Source organism: Sparus aurata, chromosome 17 (genome assembly GCF_900880675.1).
Source record: "Sparus aurata chromosome 17, fSpaAur1.1, whole genome shotgun sequence".
Taxonomy (NCBI): domain Eukaryota; kingdom Metazoa; phylum Chordata; class Actinopteri; order Spariformes; family Sparidae; genus Sparus; species Sparus aurata.
Window position 1 is genome coordinate 17528934 of NC_044203.1, and position 18847 is coordinate 17547780.

The 18847-nt window shown below is 39.9% G+C and overlaps 3 protein-coding genes across 4 annotated transcripts in view; 1 reads left to right on the forward strand and 2 right to left on the reverse strand.

Moving 5' to 3' along the window:
- Positions 1 to 14232, forward strand: part of LOC115567199 (carboxypeptidase Q) — a 51384-nt gene extending 37152 nt beyond the window's left edge. Inside the window, exons 12-13 of one of the 2 annotated variants that reach the window (XR_003981150.1) lie at positions 6682 to 6714; positions 13514 to 14232. The gene's annotated coding sequence lies outside the window, so the exon portion shown is untranslated. The remainder of the gene's footprint in view (positions 1 to 6681; positions 6715 to 13513) is intronic. The other variant, XM_030393554.1, reaches the window with a different exon arrangement.
- Positions 55 to 7839, reverse strand: LOC115567201 (uncharacterized). The gene is made up of 9 exons (XM_030393557.1): positions 7785 to 7839; positions 6458 to 6773; positions 5993 to 6152; positions 2882 to 2971; positions 2071 to 2160; positions 1857 to 1946; positions 1654 to 1740; positions 1290 to 1422; positions 55 to 1149 (listed from the first exon to the last, which is right to left on the reverse strand). The coding sequence occupies exons 2-9, from the start codon at positions 6760 to 6762 to the stop codon at positions 959 to 961; spliced, it is 1146 nt and encodes a 381-aa protein (XP_030249417.1). The 5' UTR covers positions 6763 to 6773; positions 7785 to 7839; the 3' UTR covers positions 55 to 958.
- A 637-nt stretch (positions 14233 to 14869) lies between the features above and the next one.
- Positions 14870 to 18744, reverse strand: dscc1 (DNA replication and sister chromatid cohesion 1). The gene is made up of 9 exons (XM_030393556.1): positions 18369 to 18744; positions 17821 to 17989; positions 17320 to 17454; positions 16743 to 16833; positions 16370 to 16508; positions 16114 to 16166; positions 15864 to 16018; positions 15340 to 15488; positions 14870 to 15201 (listed from the first exon to the last, which is right to left on the reverse strand). Exons 1-9 carry the CDS (start codon positions 18536 to 18538, stop codon positions 15090 to 15092), a joined length of 1173 nt encoding a protein of 390 aa, XP_030249416.1. The 5' UTR covers positions 18539 to 18744; the 3' UTR covers positions 14870 to 15089.
- Positions 18745 to 18847: the final 103 nt, after the last annotated feature.

The window sequence follows — 18847 nt, forward strand, 5'->3', positions numbered from 1 at the left end:
ACAACAACCAAAATGCAGAATAAACTAGACACAACAGCACATCATTAGTACAACTGAAGGTTTTTTTTTCTTTTATTGTGGTACATTTACCAAACCTGTATGAGTATATACATCTTTCCTATACCGTGATCCAGCTTTACAAAAGGTACTGACAGTTTACCAATTGACAGTGAAATCAGTTTTCATGCAGTCAACAATGTGACACACATTACGAGTAGCTTCACACAAAAGCTACATTCAAATCTATGAGGAAACGTCATTTAATTAGTCGTTACTGCTTCTATTACAATTGAATAGAAACAGACTCGATGAACCGACCCGATTCTGTAAAGGCCATACAGAGCTGAAACTGAACCCTACTGTGGAAATATAGAATTACCAACCCATGATTTGCAGTAATGCTGTGAAACTATATGGAGCCGCTGCATCTCTGTTTCAATGGATTACAGTGAAAATCGGTATTTGTATGTTTCTGTCTTTGTGATTTTGGTTGTCATCAACTGGGCCGAACATCTTCTTCACTTATGTCTTTACAAACATTGTGGTATAACTTGTAGAAAAGGAACTGAAATTAAAAGAACACAAAAACATTTGAAGCTTGACACAGGAAGACCACAAACACACCACCCCCAAACCCCTTTTCTTTGTAGCCAGAAGACGTTTAGTGAACTTGACTAAAATTGTCAATTATTAAACCATTCCTCTGGAGCAGCTGAAGGCAGTTGTCCTGACACATGATCTTTTGTGGATACTTCTTATTTTCTGGTGATCCAGGGATATTAAAACATCTACCGCCATGAATATCAGATGGTAATGATCAAAGATTTCACCATTTTTTTTTCCATTCTTTAATCTCTCATACACTAACTCCTCTCCATGGAGTCCCTGACAGTAAAAATAAACAAACAAACAAACAAGAAACAGCTGCTAACCTAAGACAGTGACGGAGTCCACAGAGTCATATTGAATCATCGGATTCATTTACCACCATAGACAAGCAAGGGCCTTCCCCTTCATCTGTGAGGCTGAGTCGAGGTCTCTTGGATGGTCTCTTTACTATTGTTGGTTGAAGGAACAGTAATGGACTGTCCAAAGGGAAGGTGAGGGTGCACACGCCGCAATCTCTGCTGGCCGCTTTCGCCTGGATACCTTCAATGCACAAAGAAATCAGAGATCTTGTCAGCTGTGTCTACAGTAACAATATGAATGAGCATACTTAATATAAAAGTAAGAAAAAGCAAAACTGAAATAATTTTATGCACGAGTTGATGATATGTAGTACTACAAACCTTTACTGCGGAAGTGACTCTGCAGAGTTTTCATGGAGAGCTGTGTGCCGACAGATATTCTCTTTGGAGGATCAGTCTGGCAGGCGACGTCTCTGACAGTTGGAGAAATTGGACAGGTGCTGGCAGCGGTGCTCTAAACAGTTACACAGGCAACAACAATGAATACATCCATTATATAATTTAGCCAACACAATTCAAGTTGAGTCAACCTGATAGAAAATATCAATAGATGTAAGGATTTGTTTGCAAATAACTGCATTCTGTTTTCATTTACTTTTGACATAACAGGCCAATATTTCCGAAATTGTGGTTGTAAGTTGAAATAAACCTATAATATCAACATACTCATCCTATAAAAGCTTACTATGCAGGATTGGTTGGTTGCTGTTTGCAACAACTGGAAGTTGGCCCCTTCTCCTCGGCTCAGCAAGAGCAGCTGTGGTTGAGTGAACTGTTGAGTGAGTAAAGAGAGGGAGTGGCATTAGTAGGAGCAAAACATTAAATCAGAGAAAGAAAACAAATTCTGAAAGAAAAAAGGAAACGCATATAATATCAGTCAAGACATACTATGCTGGATTTATTGGTTGCTGTTTGTAAACACCCATCAAAGTTGGCCCCTTCTGCCTGACTCAGTGAGAGGAGTGGTGGTCGAGCAAACTGTAGAGTGAGTGAAAGAGAGGGAGAGGCCTTAGGAACAAAGAGAAATAAAACATATTCTAATTGTTTCACAGCACTTAGGTTCTATACATAATAGCACCTGACGTATCCTATAAAGGCTTACAATGCAGGATTTGTTGGTTGCTGTTTGTAAAATCCCATCAAAGTTGGCCCCTTCTCCCTGCTTCAACAAGAGCAACGATGGTTGAGCAAGCTGTGGAGTGAATGAAGAGAGGGAGTGCTGTTAGCAGGAACAAAGCAGTGAATCAGAGAAAAAAAAAACATTTTTAGATTAGTTTCACGACTAAAATAAACACTAGCACACAAACCACTGGGAGAGTGCTGCATTGTCGGATTTTGTGTAAATGCAGAAGAAGCGCACCCTTAATCCTGTCTGCATCTTTGCTCTGCGTGTTTGTACAGAGCTCAGCCCTGCCGTTGGTTTAACAGACACACGGCCCTGCAGCTCTTTATACACCCATGACACAGCCCAAGATAAGAGGGGCAAGACAGAGATAGAGATGTAACCTGTTTTTATAGTCCTGACCTCACACTAAAGATGCATGATATGGACTTTTTGTCCAATACCGATAACAGATAATTTACCGGCAGTTAAGAGCAAGTACGTAATGTCGCACCAGTCCACTTGACCACGGCACCTAATACTCAGCTTTGTAGTGGTTTGTGTGGACACTACGCACATTTAGAGGGTAACACCACCATATTTTACACACTACAGCATGTAATCTGATACACTGCCTCAAGTGATGTCACTCAGAGACTACATTGCATCTCTGGTTCTGCTGTATTGATTTTAACATTTGTTTTATCCCTGCAGTGTTGTTTTTTAGTCCAATGCTAGACAAATGGATTGGAATTGGGGTTGTAAGAAACATGTCATATATAATCACCATACTTATTCTATAAAGACATACTATGCCGGATTGGTTGGTTGCTGCTTGCGAACACCCATCAAAGTTAGTCCCTTCTGCCTGGCTCATCGAGTGTTGTGGCTGTCGATCAAGCTGCAGAGTGTGTGGAGAAAGGGAGTGGCATTAGGAACAAAGCATTCAGAGAAATTAAAGTCTTCTGGTAGTTTCACAGCAGTCAAGTTCAGAAGTTTGAAATAACAAAATAGAGGCATCTTAAAATGGTTTAATGAAAATCGTTTTTCTTCCATAAACCTCAAAATCAAATAATTCCACAATTCATGTTGCACCATTGAACAAGACCATAATGTGGCTCTGTGCTTCTTCTAATAGCACCAATAATTTATCATAAAACAGGCAGGTAAAGATCAGACTAACTGCAGAGAAATTGCTAACAGAAATCGTAAAGATAAACCACGAACTGCACGAAGCTGTGAAAACAGCTCTTTTGCAGTATTCCACATTCAAAAGTCAGTGCTACTCAATATTCAATGGGACACACTGAGGCGTCAGGGGATGGTGTACTGGTGGGTGTTTATTGGCAGCTGCTCTGTATGGAGCCAAAAATGCTAACACAGCTAAAGTTAGCTAGCTAGCTCTGGCTGTACATCTTAAGACTAAACAAGCTAACAGCTCCGTACTTGAAGACTCAGCAGCAGCCACCTTGTCTGTTTTAAAGACAACAGAGCCACATTTGATGACGTTACTCACAGGTTGTGGTCCTGACTCTGCAGGTTTGACGCTGCCCAGCACAGTGGGGACGGCTCCTTCTTTCAGGATCAGCCGTTTACTGTACCCAGCTTTGAACTGTGCGTGGTTTTCAAAGCAGTCCTCGGTAAAATGATGGGAACACAGTACAAGCTTCGGGCTGTACTGCTGAGGAATTGTGTTGGACTTAAAAATGAACTGCAACCACTGACTCTTAACTTCTTCATCCTTCGGGAGCCCATTCAAGGGAAATTTGGTTTTGCATCGAAATATACAGCGTCTTCTGGACATGTTTATTGGCGTTTATCAAGCCCTTCACTGGTACGGAGGCTGAGAGTGACAGTGACCGTGGGGAGAAATATACACCGCTTCACGGTGGCAGAGCTCCGCTAACCGGTCAAGTTTGTTGTCTTCCTCCTTTTTCTTCTTCGTGGTTTGTAACGGCGATAGGGAATAAGCGTATAACGCGCATTACCGCCACCTAAGGGCACCTCCATCAATTGTAAAGGTGACATATTGTGCTAATTTCTGCTTGTTGACGTGGTTCCTTGGTGTCTAAATGTAATGTTACTAACATGCTTTGGTCGAAAAACCCCGAAAGATTGAGCACAGCAGGGTTCTTTACACACCGGTTTTCCCAGCCCTGCTCTAAATCCCCGATAGTATATCTCTACAGACCCGAAGGCTGCAGATTCAGGACCGCTCCACGACAACGCCACCCATCGAACTGGATGACAGCAAAATACTTCCTATCCAACTATGGTAAAGGTTTATTCGACCCAAATGCCAAAACAATTCTGATTCATCAAAATATCCAACTATAATATTGAAGGTTTATTCTACCCAAATGCCAAATAATGTTGATTTCACCCCAATACTTTATTTTGAACATGAAGAAGATTATTGGTTCCAAGAAATGATTTATGGACGGTAAAGTTCCCATTTTCTGGATCGATAAACTCACTGTTGAGGAGGGAAGCAGCGGTTATGTCTTTATGTTTGCTGATGTGTTTTCTTTCAATGAGTCTTTTTACATATCTCTTGTTCACCATGACCTGACATATGGGGCATTTTTTGAGAGCACTGGCTTCACACAGACTCTTTTCATCTGTCCACCTGGGGTGGCTGGTGCAGTGAAGGATGGTGTGGTTGCAGAGGAGGATGTCGGTGCCAGGGGGTGGATGAAGATGTTGAAGCCAGGGGAGTGGTTGCTTGAGCTGGACAGTTGGCACTGTGCTGCTTCTTGCACAAATCAAGATGTTTAATAAAATCTGGTTTGCGTACCAGTGTTAAACTGCAGTATAGGTAATGATAATGCAGCTGGAGCCGACAACCCAGTCCACATCTGTGAATGGTATAAAGCAGGTCACACAATATAAAGGCAAGCAAACAATTTAGCTGCACAGGTGATTGTGATCTGCATGATCAGCATATTCTGGAGCAGGACCAATCAAAAAGCAGGGCTGACCAACACTGTCCTGATACTCCTGCATGGGAGAGAGAATATGCCGACCATGCAGATCACAATCACCTGTGCAGCTAATTTGTTTGCGTGTAGCTGTGGAAGAGCTCCATGAGGTCCTCTTGTGTGCCCTCCACAGATTTCTTACACGTCGCCCTGACAGTTGCCTTTTCTCCCTCTTTCTTTTTATCCATCTCTTTCTCTTCTGTTACCCACTGGGTAAAAGATACATTTGAAATACTGTTGTAAGCACTTGAGATGGGGACAATGTTGTCGTTGCAGTGGACACACTCTCCATACATACAGCTCTTGTTGGATGATTTGCTGCACACCATCTCTACCAACTGTTCCAGATTGGCAGTGTCAATAAGTTTCAGCTGACTGAGCTTCACAGCCACAGAGCTCAGATTTTCATGCAATTTACACATGCATGTGTCTCGTTCAGAGATTGTTGGATTGACAACCCAAAAAGAGCGCAGATGACAGATAAGGGAATATGATATTTTTTCTTCTGGATTTTCTGCTAAAAATCATCCATGAATATTTTGAAGTGTATCCACCAGGAACCTCTTCTGCATTTTGACCTTGTTCCTTGTGAGTGTTTGTTTGGTTCCTGTGGTGATCCTTCTGACACCATCTCTTAGATAGAATGCCTTTACTCTTTTTTTGAAGTCATCAGTGAACCTGCTGGTCTTATTTCTTTTAAAATGAAGACTCTCATTATGTTTGAAATGCTTATTTGAAAATCCAAGAGACTCACTGGCAAATTTTTGCAACCTGTAATTTTTTGCAATCCTCCCTGCTGTAACTTTTGCAATCAGCTGTCTTTCCCTATCCTTGGTGGCATGTTTGCATTTATTACTGATGTCTTGAATTAGTGATTGGTGCTAAAGCAATGTCTTTTTGATTTGGGGGTTAACAGGGCAATTTTCAGTTAGTTGATTTACCTTTGACTGTGGTGAATCAGATTGTTTCCTTAAACGTTGGCAACTCTTTTTGTATTTTTCCTTTTTCCTTTCTTTTTCAACTTCTTCCTTAAGCTCTTCTATTTGCCTCTTGAGGTTGTTTCTTTCTTTTCCATCCCTCTTCCGTGCCACCAGACGTTGCCTACAAAAGAAAAAAATGAAGTTGATTTGGGTCTGGAAATTAGGCCTTTTCCCCCTCCTCCCCTCCCTCTTTCTAAAATCAAATTGTGTAAGACTAAGCTGTGCATGTAAACTTAGTCAGACTAAGTTGTATACATGCATCTTAAAAATCCGATCATAGTCAGACTAACGCAGTAATTCGGTTTTCTTGAGTGTCATGTAAACGCACTACTGTGTATACAGTGCGTTTACATGACACTCAAGAAAACCGAATTACTGCGTTAGTTACTGCGTTTTCTAACACTGTTAACTGCCCATTGCCCTAACCTTGAAGATCCTGGCTGTGGAGACTGCTCTGGGTGATCTCCCTGGTCTGGACTGTGTGGAGGAGTGCACAAGCTCTTGAGCGCTACTCTCCTCTCCTTGCTCCTTTTGTAAGCTGCTCTCCACATTTTTCGTTTCTGCCGCTGTTCTCTTTCACTTAGGTCTTTAATTGCTTTCTTTTTCCCTTCCTCTACATTCTTTCTCCATCTCTCACATTCACTCTGCAGGTATTTCTCCCTTCTTTCTGGATCACTTTTAAGGTGTGCTCGATACTTCCTCTGCCTTTCTGCTGCTGTTGTTGGTGCCATCTTACTCACAGCTTAAACATGGAACATAGATTACATTCAGCATGCATGTGGTAAAAGAATGTTTATCAAATATAATAATAATTCATTTAAATAATTGGATAACTTAACAACCGAAGTCTTAAAATCACAACCCCGTCACAATCAAACACGTAACGGGGTTGAGATTTTTGCACGAAATGGCTGCCGCTGTACATAGTGAAAACCAGAGAGGGAGCACATGGCATGCATGAGATTCAGAATAAGCATGTATTCTTGAAGTAAAAAAAAAGTTTTACATAAGTAATAGTATTCTCTCATTTTTTCATGTGACAGTGTTGAGTCATTGAGTTTGACGACCACAATATCACAAGATAAATGACCAAAATAAAGTAAGAGAAGGGAGCCACTTGTCTTTGGTGTCCTGTTGTCCAAAAGACTTGAGTGATGTAACTTCCTGGTGTACACGCTCATATGGATCATATCATTGTTTTTATGGGGGGATAATCATTTGTGTACCGGGGTTGATGGGTTACTCAGGTACAGAACTAAATAATGTGATTTTGATGAATAATTATCAATTAATTTTGAAATAAACATAAAATAAGCACAGATAGATGTTTAGGTTCATATCAAAATGTATGGACTTTTTTTTTTTTAATAGTTTATTTGGTATATTGTAAGTATACTTTCATTGAAGGCCACGAGGGACATGAGAAAATAGGTGGTTTCAACAAAAAAAACAATACAATTTCTCATAAAAAGATAACATTTGATTACTGTTTTTTACATTGTATTAAAGGAGACGTTTCAATGTATATCTAAAGTTGTTCAAATATAGATTTTTGTGACCCAGTAGATAAAATACACCTATAGAGGAGACGGGGACTCAAAATGCGCCATTTTCATGGAATGTCTCCTCTATTTAGTCTGACCTGCTTCGTGATTTAGAAATGCCTGAAGAAGATCAGTGAGATTGAAACGCTGCACTTGTAGTAACTATAACAACACATACGAACAAACTAACATCATTCAGACACACTAACCCTTCGGAAACGTCCTGCTGCAGCCGCAGAGTCTGTACTTCTCTAGGAGCCTCTCCTTCTGGGTCCGATTCTGGGTCAAACTGGTATGGTTGAACGAAGAAAACTCCGCGAGCCATAGCGATACACATCCACCGTAAACATTAGCGCATGCTACCGCTAACGCAACTGGCTTCCTCTCCCTGAGAGTGACGTAGCAGGCAAGGCTCTCCAAGTAGGCGTTGACAGACGGAGCTCATTAGCATTTAAAGGTGCAGGCACAGAAAACAGCCTACTCTCAGGAGAGCGACTTTTAGACAGCTGAAATTAAGGACTGCGGATGGGTTTGGGGCAATGCATATCGAATACAGAGCTGTTGGACCTCTGACAGCTGTGTGAAATTGATGAAAAACAGTATAATATGGGACCTTTGAAGATACTAGATTGCTAACAAATGCTGCTACAATTTTCATCACTTTAAACACTGTTACACTTTACCCAATCGCTCCTCATTACTCATTTAGGTTGTACTTATTTGATTTCGATTTTGCACTGCGTATTGTTGTATATTGTATATACCTACGTTTTTACTACAATTTTGTTACATGTTATATTGAGTTGCTGTTTGATTGACCCCTGTACAGACTTTTCATTTAGTGTTGATTTTGGCGGCCCCGCTGGACGAAAGCGGTAGTGTTTTGCCGGAATGAAGACTGCATTTCCCATGAGCTCTAGCGCCCACTGTCGTGAAGACGTTTGTCTGGCCGGCGCGTGTAGATTTGTTTTGGAAACGTCGGAAAAACGACGGGACTTGCTTTGAAAACTTTTTTTTTTTTTTTTAGCAGCTATCTGCAGCGTGCATATGGACGAGGTAATGTGTCTATTTGTATTTCTACTTAATATAATGTGCCGCCGGTGAAACAAAGTAATGCTGCTGTTGCGCTGCAATTTCCCAGGGTTAGGGTTAGTTATATTACCCAGGGTGCTACAGAGCTAGCGTTACAGCAAAGTCACAGTGATTGTGATGGATGTTTTGTTCTAAGTAAGAAACTGAATCATTTATAATGACAGAGGATATTACCGATGCATCGTTGCAGGTCGGTTAGGCTGATACACACAGCTGAAATGGATGCGTGATCTAAGACGTTTGTTGTCGTTTTCACGAGTGTAGTATCTAAAGCTAATCTAGTGGTAACGTTAGCCAGCTTTGTTGTAACAACATAAATTCATGTATTGCTGTAAACTACGTCCCGCATTACATTTCATAAATGAAATAAAATTTACAAACCTGTCTAGGAGGAATCGGGCGAATTCTGGATCCGACACTCCCTTCAAGCCCCGCAACTCTCTCCATCTCTGGAAGGAATCGCCAATGTTTATCCGTGTTTTAGCCCTAGCTCGATCGGATTCCCTCTTGGCCTTTCGTTGGTCTTCGGTTCGAATTCTTTTTCTTTTCTTTGTCTCATTATCAGCCATGACAAAAGTTTTTGCTCGGTTAGCACTGGCTAGCGTAGCAACAAAACAGCTATGCCGTATCCTGAATGTCGTCAGTTCCGGTCTGACTGCCGTAAATCGTTTCGTCAGTGGTCCGACCCGACCAAGGCCTTTCAGAGGTATAGAATTAGACTACTTAGAAATAGCGTATCTTCACGCTGATGGGCTCATTTGCTGTTGTAGGTAACAGAGACACATCAGCAGAAACCAGAGACTTTTGCATATCCAGTTAAAAACTCCGTACAGGGGCTTTAAGTTAGCCTCTATTTTATTTTTTATCTTACTCTATTTTATTTTATTTATGTTATCTCTACTTTCTCTATTTTCTTCTTCCCACTTTGTATTGTAACTGTTGCACAGCAATTTCCCTCTGGATAAATAAAGCTTCTTGAATCTTGAATACTTGTAGCTTTTAAATAGTGTGCAGATATTACCTTTTTTTTTTGCTTTTGGCTCTTTATTGATCCAGCACCTGTATTAGTTTTTTTTTTTTGGGGGGGGGGGGGGGGGGCACACCCACCCTGTTTTGTCTTTTTATCTTACCTGGATGACCTTAATTTCTGTCCACAAAATCTCTAAATACAGTAAAGAGTAACATAGGCTAAATGTAAATACTGAGATAAACAATCATGATATGAAATATAATATATAATACATGTTAAATTACATGATATATAGGCCCAATACATATTTTACTTTTAGCATAAAGTAACGTTGTGTTTCTGCAATGGCTCAATTTCAGAAAATGTAAACAGTGCCATGCTTTTCCGAAAACGTAACGTTATGCCTGTAGGTGTTTTTCTCAGGTCATCCACTTAATTGCTTGAATCATTTTTTATGTTTAATTTAATGCACATGCTATAAGTATTCGTCATCGCACTTCGGTTTCATTAAACAAAATGTAGAGTCAAACAGTTCATTTCCAACAAGCTAGTATTAGTACCTATTAGCTTGACCTAGATGAATATTTGATTTGCCTTTCAAACTATCATGGTAATCAGAGAAACATTTCGCTGTCAAATTCAAGTCATAAAAGTATTTTTATGACATTAAACAAATAATGTGATACATGATCAATACTCACACTCCGATCCTGTTCTATTTTGGTTTTGCAATGAAAAGGGGGCGCTGTCGCAAAAACATGAGGGGCTTAGAACTGCCGGTCTGAATCTGCAGCCTCCGGGTCTGCAGACATACCCTCCCCCTCACCTGGCTGGCGCCTACAATATCCACAATGCACCAAAGCTACTGCGTTGCAAAACTTGAAGCAATTTATTAGATTGCATGCAGCTTCCTCTGGAGCCACAAAATAACTTGTACTATTTTTTTTTAATCTTAGCTGAACCAAAAGAAAACATTCATATGCCAATGCCCTAGTGTTGTAGTACTCGAGTCCGGTCTTGGACTCGAGACCGGTCTCGAGACCATTTTTTGCTTACTCGGTCTCGTCTCGGTCTCCAAAGGAAAAATACTCGGTCTTGACTCGGTCTCGTCCTTCATTGGAAGGAGGGGGACTCGTAATTTTTGACCGAGACCAAAATCTGAAAGGACCCACTAAACTCACTATCCATGCGTCCCGGGGACGCACCTCATTTTTCCCATGAAAAACGATACATTGACCGGACAAGCGCTGTTTTAACCCTCTGCGCATCTACTCAGCGCAGATGTGATCCCCTGTACAAAGTATCGCGACATGCTAATTTAGCCGCTACCAAAACAACTAGCCCGTCACCGCTGATTTCCTTTCAACCAGGAGCGTCGCACCCGTGGGGGATGTGTGTGTTTTAACACCCACACTTTTCCCGGTGAGAGGGTTCAACACCCACACTTTTTCCTGCATTTTTGCACAAGCACCTTACTGCGGCCGGAGTCACTTTCTCCGGCCGCTCCAAGTCTACACTCGCTGCAGCTGCCTCCTCTCTCCTCCCTCTCCTGTTGCTGCTTCAGACATGACACCGGCTTTGGGACTGACCGGCTGATGATTGGCTGTTCTGCCTTAAGTCCTGCCTCTCTTGCTATGTTAGATTTATTGTTCAGCTCGTTCTGATGAGGCGGGATCTACCGTAAAATACCAAATAATAGCCGGGCGTGTATTTGTCTCAATCACTTAACAGACCAGGCGTTTATTTGGGACAGGCGTTTAATTCCCTCCTCACAAAAAATCCAGGATGAAAATGCCACAAACTTCTCCAGCTTCTCTGTGAATTCTCTGGAAACAATGAAACAATGTCTGTAACGTTCTCTGATGATTATAAACGTTGATTATTCCTGATACGTTCAGTATACAGGTCGACACCAAACCACAGGATGTGTTTTATAATGTTTTTATGTGTTTACAGCTGCTAATGTATGTAACGCTGTTACTGTGATGACATATGACAGTTAAATATTTAATCTGTCTATAATAACCACATCCTGACATGTAACTGTGATTTTTGATAATCTAAGTACTACTAATAACAATCATGACAAAAAATTAACAAAGACTGCAGATCACGATAAGAAGCTGCAACTGGCAGTGAGCAGCTTTCTTTTCTGTTAGCAGTGAAGTGATGTAGTCCATGACAGAACATTATAAAATATGATGTTCTTTCAAAAAAAAGTACAGTTGCAGTACGCTTCTATTATAAATATTATATTATATTTTAATTAAACGAATCAAGACAGATGTGACATTTATATGTCAGGGTGGGGTTATTATAGACACAGATTTAAGTGTCATTTATCATCACCCCCCGACCCAAAATTGTTCATTGTTCTATTGCTCATTCGTGTCGATTACGTTTTAACGTTTAGGGGACGTGCTGTAATGAAATAAATAAAACATAGTCCGATGGTGGTGATGAAAACTACATTGAATGGCAGCCACCATTTTAAGTAAGACCTTAGGAGTAAGCAGGAAAAGGAGAATGCAAAAATGCCACCAAAGAAAATGATAAAACCTATTGCAGGTCAGCAGACTATATGAATTTTAGTAATGTATTTGGTGCTATTTATGTTGCTACGAAAATGCTGTTTGATTTGACTGTCATTTGGCACAGTGACAGTTGTTTTACAATAAACTTTTCAGATTTGGAATTTTATTTGTTTAATTTCAGATACATTTTGAACATACATGAATATATCCGTGTATTATAACCATATCATACCACCATCAAAGGAGTTTAACACTCAATAAAATTTAAGTAATAGAAATAATATAAGATAGAAATACATTTTTTTAACTGGGGAGTCGGGACCCATTGAATTTCCCAGGGACCCACTCAACTCACCACCTGTGGGTCCCAGGGACTCACTACATTGAAAACCTATCAACATCACTGCAAATATTCGTATTTGCAGTATTTGCGCAGCAACGATTTTGAAAGATATTGATACAATGTTTGCCCAAACGTCACACACGCACACACTGCACACAGCAGTTAACGTTATTCTTCTGGAGTGGGTTGAACAGTGAACTAGCAAAGAAAAACAAATCTGCTCTTTTTGATCGGTCTCGATGCGGTCTCGACTCCGTCTTGCCACCTCAAAGACTCGGTCTTGACTCGGTCTCGGCTGCATTTAAAAACCTATGGTCTCGGTCTCGACTCGGTCTTGACCCTTTAAAGACTCGGTCTTGACTCGAACTCGACATATGCGGTCTCGTTCCCATCACTACAATGCCCATCAGTTCCCTATTTGTACTCGCTCATAGATACCAGCCACCTAAATAAGCATACGTCTGATTTTTCATAAGGATCCAGTCATTACGCCCTGAGAGACAAAAAAGACAAATAACTCTCCATCTCACAATACATATTAGTGAGAAAAAAACACATATCTTTATCTGGGTTGCACGAAAAGTTAATGTTTTTAGTAGTATTTTTGGGGAATCGTTTTAGTTAGTATACATTGATCTATCTGAAACTAATGAGCTTGTGATGGACTACTGCTGTACTTTGTTTTCAAATAAAGACCTGACAGATTTACATAATGCTGTAGCCCAGGGCTGTGGGCTATTCTGTGTGAGAAACTGTGTGGATCCATCCAAATGATCGGTGTTTCTGTCAGTTTCTAGTGTCATTAAAAAGAACAACCTTGTCTTTACAAGCTTTATTTTGTATGTATTTTTGATTCTGTTGTTAGATTGTTGTAAGATTTAACATTAAAACAATCATTGCAATGTTTTAATACAATCAATGAAGTATTAATCATTGCTCTACACTGTTACTCCCATTTGCTCTTTTGCTGTAATACTTTGTATTTTGATTTTCATGCAGTTTCTGTGACAGAAGATAGAATAAGATGAGAGAAAATGAGGACCAATGAGACATCACCGCATGGAAAAAAGAAGAGGAAGAAGTAGGAGGTGGAATGATGAGACTCAAAAAAGGAGAGAGATCATACAGAGGCGGAGAGGAAGTGAATATTCATCTTTTTGCGGGTGTCGTGCAGACCAACACAGCAGATTCAAAACACACAAACACAGCTGGGATCTCTTTAACCCATCGACTAATAAGTCAGCACTCCCCATGGGTGATGTCAGAGTTAGTCAGCCAGCCAATGCAGATAAAGTCATGGTGGGAACACAGATGTGTGTCTGTGTTTTCCAGCTCCTACTGAACACTTCCTCATATGGCAGCAACACTCATTCACACGCAGACTGTTATGTTAGGAGAGACACATAGTCTGGATGTTGAACACTCACTGACTCACATACACACTGCACTTAAACACACATCATCTGTAGAAAACCACATGCAAGCATCAACATTAGGCATTGCATTTCTTAAATGTGCTTCTGTGCTGATACCATTATGATTTACAGAATGCATCTTCTTTGTGATCTGAGTTGAATTGTCTCTTCATTCCTCATGTGATCAAAATGTAATACAGCAGCTCCAAGAGGCAATAAACAATCAAGCTGCTTGTTTAATGGGTTTTTAACCTGTGAACAGTCAAAACTGCAGACCACATACAATTTGGTGGATTATCTTTATCTTTGTGGTGTCATTTGTTCCAAGTTCAATATTTGAGTAATGATTATTTTCATTACTGTCAGATTTTTTCGTGATTGTAGTCATAGATTTAGGCAAAGATTGGGCAAAAAATGGTAGATACAAGTAATTTTTTAACACTTAAACAACTGATTCTCATGACTTATCTGTTGACTGACTGATCATTTCAGCTCTATATGTGACTGAGACAGTCTACATAAACCTGATGAGCCTCTACAACCTGAGGACATTAAGCAGGTCCGTAAATCAAAAGTAATTTATTTGTGTGATTCTGTGAATATTCTCTTGTTACAATTCATTTTCACATGAACACACCACACTACTATTAGGTGTATTATCCAGTCTATGTGTGATGCTTATATTGTATAAATGAACCAAGGCTGTCACCTTGTGGACAACCTCCAGCACAGCACCTAGTAAATTTCTGTTTAAAAGTTAGTATCTTGGCGCTTAATTGTCCAACTTAGGTTAATTACAGATTGTAGAACATTGACAAAACCAGCTATGTGATAGAATTCTGAAAACTTATTTCATTACCAACATGTAGTTTTTTTAAACAGACAAAATAAGAGGTAAGGTAACATATTACTTGTTTTTAGTCACAAAAACTTACAAATATTTGAATTTTAAGTGTTTTATTGTATATTTATCATACACTTTACAAGAAAGCTGAAGTGCTGCAAGAGAGTAGACTGCTGAATAGTTATAATCACAACAAGTTATTTTAAAGGCAACAATGAAATGAAAATGATTTTGGCAATTGCAAAAGTCACTCTGAGAATAAATGTAACCACAATAATTTCCAAAAGTGAGTTCAAAACTTGGACAGTGGAAGTGTTCATGTAGCCACAGGCCTTCTGGAGTTGAAGACCTTGATGCCATTTTGCATTGAGGATCGAGCATATTTGGTCAGGAGGGCTCCAGTGGTCTGTTTCTCTCCACACAGGTCCCTGACCGAGGAGAAGAGATTATAATCATTCAGATATCTTACGAAATTACTTAACAGAGTTGATTCTGAACTAATTTCAGCGGGACAAATTCATGTACCTTTGGTTTTTATGATAATTTCCTAAACTGATGACACTTACTGTATGTATGGCGTGATGTCATCTTCTGTCCATTTCTCTCTGAGCGTGAAGAGGTGGTTGAAGCGCTCGAGCGTGTCCTCTGGGAGATCCTCCACGCGCAGCAGGCAGATGGTCTCTGGACGGGAGGTGCGGTCCAACAGGGCGACACTCTGGAAGATTTACAACGCTGTCAGCCCTACAGTCAGTTTCTCAAGAGAAGTCAGTGGGAACCAGCGGAGAGAAACAGCTGCAGCAAGTGGGTGTTTTGACCCTATGTCTCAGAATTACTCATGAAAAGCAAACTGGCTATAAAGAGAAAATCATTGTTTAGATAAGAAGAAAAGATAAGAGGTTGATTTTAGTGGTTTAATAGTCAGACTTCCAGTTTGTCCTAGGGAAAAGAAATGTGTGCAAATTTCTCAGTTAATCTTCTATATGTCAAAGCAAACACCCAATCACACTACTTTTACTGTAACTGCATTAAAAAAAGAAAGAAAACTCCCCAATCCCCCTCAGAGTGCAGTATATGAGCATGACAGGCTAACCTTTAGCTGCTCCAGTCTTGTGCTCATGCCGTCTGGGACGCTCTGCTGCCAGACTTCCTGGAACTCCCTCAGGTTGAACTTGACAGCGTTCTGCAGTAGCAGCAGCGCCACTCCTTGACACACTCTATCCTCATGTAGCGCATAAAAAACTTCATCTATCGAGAGGGAGGAAGATTCAGAGATGTGAGCACTGTAGTTTCAGGTTGTGTAGGATTGAAGCTTTGGGTCTTCAGAGATTGTTTTACTTTACCGTTTTCAGTATAGCGTCTCCCATAGCAGTTCAAACAGTGCTCGATCATCTCTCTGTGACAGACAGAAGGAAAAATTATAAGAACCTGAATGAGTGTCTATTATTAAACCTTTCCATGCTCATAATAGATGCTCATTAGTTTTGTTATTTGGGCAGTTTTTTGTTTCCAAAGCCTCAACATGACTGAAAATAAACTCTTAATATTCAATATCTTTCTTTACTTGTTGCATGAACAAGAGACTTGACATCAACTCACTTGGGTTCCAGTGGACCTAACTCTTCCAGACTAGTTTTGAGGGGAACCTTGTCGAAGGACCATGACTCAGAATCCACCAGCTGAGTCACGTGACCGAGCAGCTTCATCTCGTAGTCAAAGTCCAGCACACGCATGTATCCTGGAGGACATAAAAGATACTCTCGCTTAACATCTGGTAGGGATGTGTTTTAGCTCCATGGGGCTAAGAGAGATACATTTTATTTAGAAAAGCATCTTCACTGAACTGTACCTCCTGAGAGCACCACATTGATGTTGGTGATTTGAATGATTTTGAACCTTCTTACTTACCTTCACAACTTTAATAATAACAATAATGTTAATTAAGTTATAATTCAAATGTGTCACTGTTTACCATCTATCTGACAGGCATGGATGGTCTCCAAGTGGGCCTTCAGTTCCTCTTCACTGGCCTGAATCCTCTCCAACAGATCCTGCATTGTGTACTGGTAACAGAAGAGCACAGGAAACCACTGACTAACAGATACTAACAGAAGACATTCAAAACAGGGGAGGAATTTACAGTGAAACATTCAAAATATTCTATTCTATAAATATTTTACTTCCAATATAGACAAGATAAACCATGTACAGATATTGACATAAAAGCCCCATATTTCTCTTAGCCATTACATAATACAATACCAAAAATAATTTGTAATTATCAAATGCTCTTATGAGCAAAATGTTCTTAAAAGCTGCAGTAAATTAAGAGATTTAAACTATAGTAATTTTTTTTTTTTTTTACAGCATCATAGATATTTCCATTAACCGAGGCTTCTGCTATTGTTCTTTTCTCTGACAGATATCCAACATGATGACAGGCTCATACCATGGGTGCTATTGAAAGAGTAAAGACATTCATACCCTATACCAAACATAGTCCAACAGGATATAGTAATTAATTTATTCACTGTATGATATGTTTTTACCCTGTTTTCTGTATTCTCCTCCTTTCCTCCTAAAGAAGGTCCTTCATAAGGATTTTCCATTAAGAGCTTCTTCAGTTTCTTCAGTTTCGGACGCTGCTTCCTCAGTTCCCAGTAGCTGTTACAAAATCCCCAGATCTACAACAGAATAATCAAAATAACTTTATTTATATAGCACTTGAAACAGGATTATAAAGCATGTTATATACATAATAAAGGGCAAAACAATGACAAACAAATGTCAGAAGGCAAAGCAAATATTTAAGAGGCAATTATGAATAGAAATAAAAAGACAATAGTATGTATAAAAACAGTTTGACCTTAGTAAGTAACACCACAATAAAACAGATAAACGCATCAAAGAAGTAGGATATTTTAAGTGTATGTGGGTCATACAAAAGAAATTAACTGTTAATTGTGCATAATGCACCCAGTAGCCTGTGTCTGTTTATGTGGATGTTGCAGTATATCAGGTAGGTATCTGTGTGTGTATTGTTTCCATACCTGAGTGTGCACCACATGAGAGCTTTCCTGGCTGTTAGTTAGCTGGTCTGGCGTTCTGCATCCTGGCAAAAACAGCAGCATGTTGGATGTGTCGGCTATCTTTAGATCATAGGTCTTGTCACCACTGCAGAGGACTGCACGTTCATCTTTGTCCCCTCGAATCACCAGACTGGAAACAGAGAAAACAGCTGTCAGTTACCCACACCCACAACATCAACAAATAAAAGACAGCAGTTTATATGTTCATTATGTTTCACACCACTGTCAATAAAGTAACTTTCAACAATCAACAGTTTTAGACTATTGTCAGATAAACAGGCATGCTGACCACTTGTATTTGTAATTCATCAATAAGGAACATCCATCTATCCATCTCTCCATCTATCTATCTATCTATCTATCTATCTGATGCTGATATATCGATACTGCAAAGATAAGACTTGACGACTAGATAGAAGAACAGAGAACACAAAAGCATAATCATAGTTAGTGTGTTTCTTCGTATACATACTTCTCAGGCACATTAATTCACATTATTAATACCTTACCTTTGGCCAGCTTCGATGTGTTTGACCAGTGTGTCGTCCAGCTCCATCAGGCAGTAGTCTGCAGATGAAACATTTTCTCCGAAGGATAGGCAGTGAATTGTTTTCTGCAGATCCTCCTCCTTCAGCTTGGCGATCTCCAGAGTGGCCTGAACCTCCTCTAAAGTTCTCATGTTGGCTCAGGACGGCAGGTTAGGCGGATAATGTGTCGATGAAAGAATCTTTTTTTGACTCGCCAAACAAACAGCAACAAAGTAAACGTTTTCTAAGGAATGAATAAGTAGCAACTAATGTAACTTTAGGCACGGTGCATGTCAAATTTCCCCGCTCTCTTTCTGTCGTTGGAAGGAAGTGCGGCAACTACGTAAGGTACGACGCCAAAATAGGACCGTGTAGAAACTAACACTCAACAGATAAATAAATAAATAAATACATGCTGAGATTATAATTCTTGATTTATTGAAAGGTTATCATTGATATGT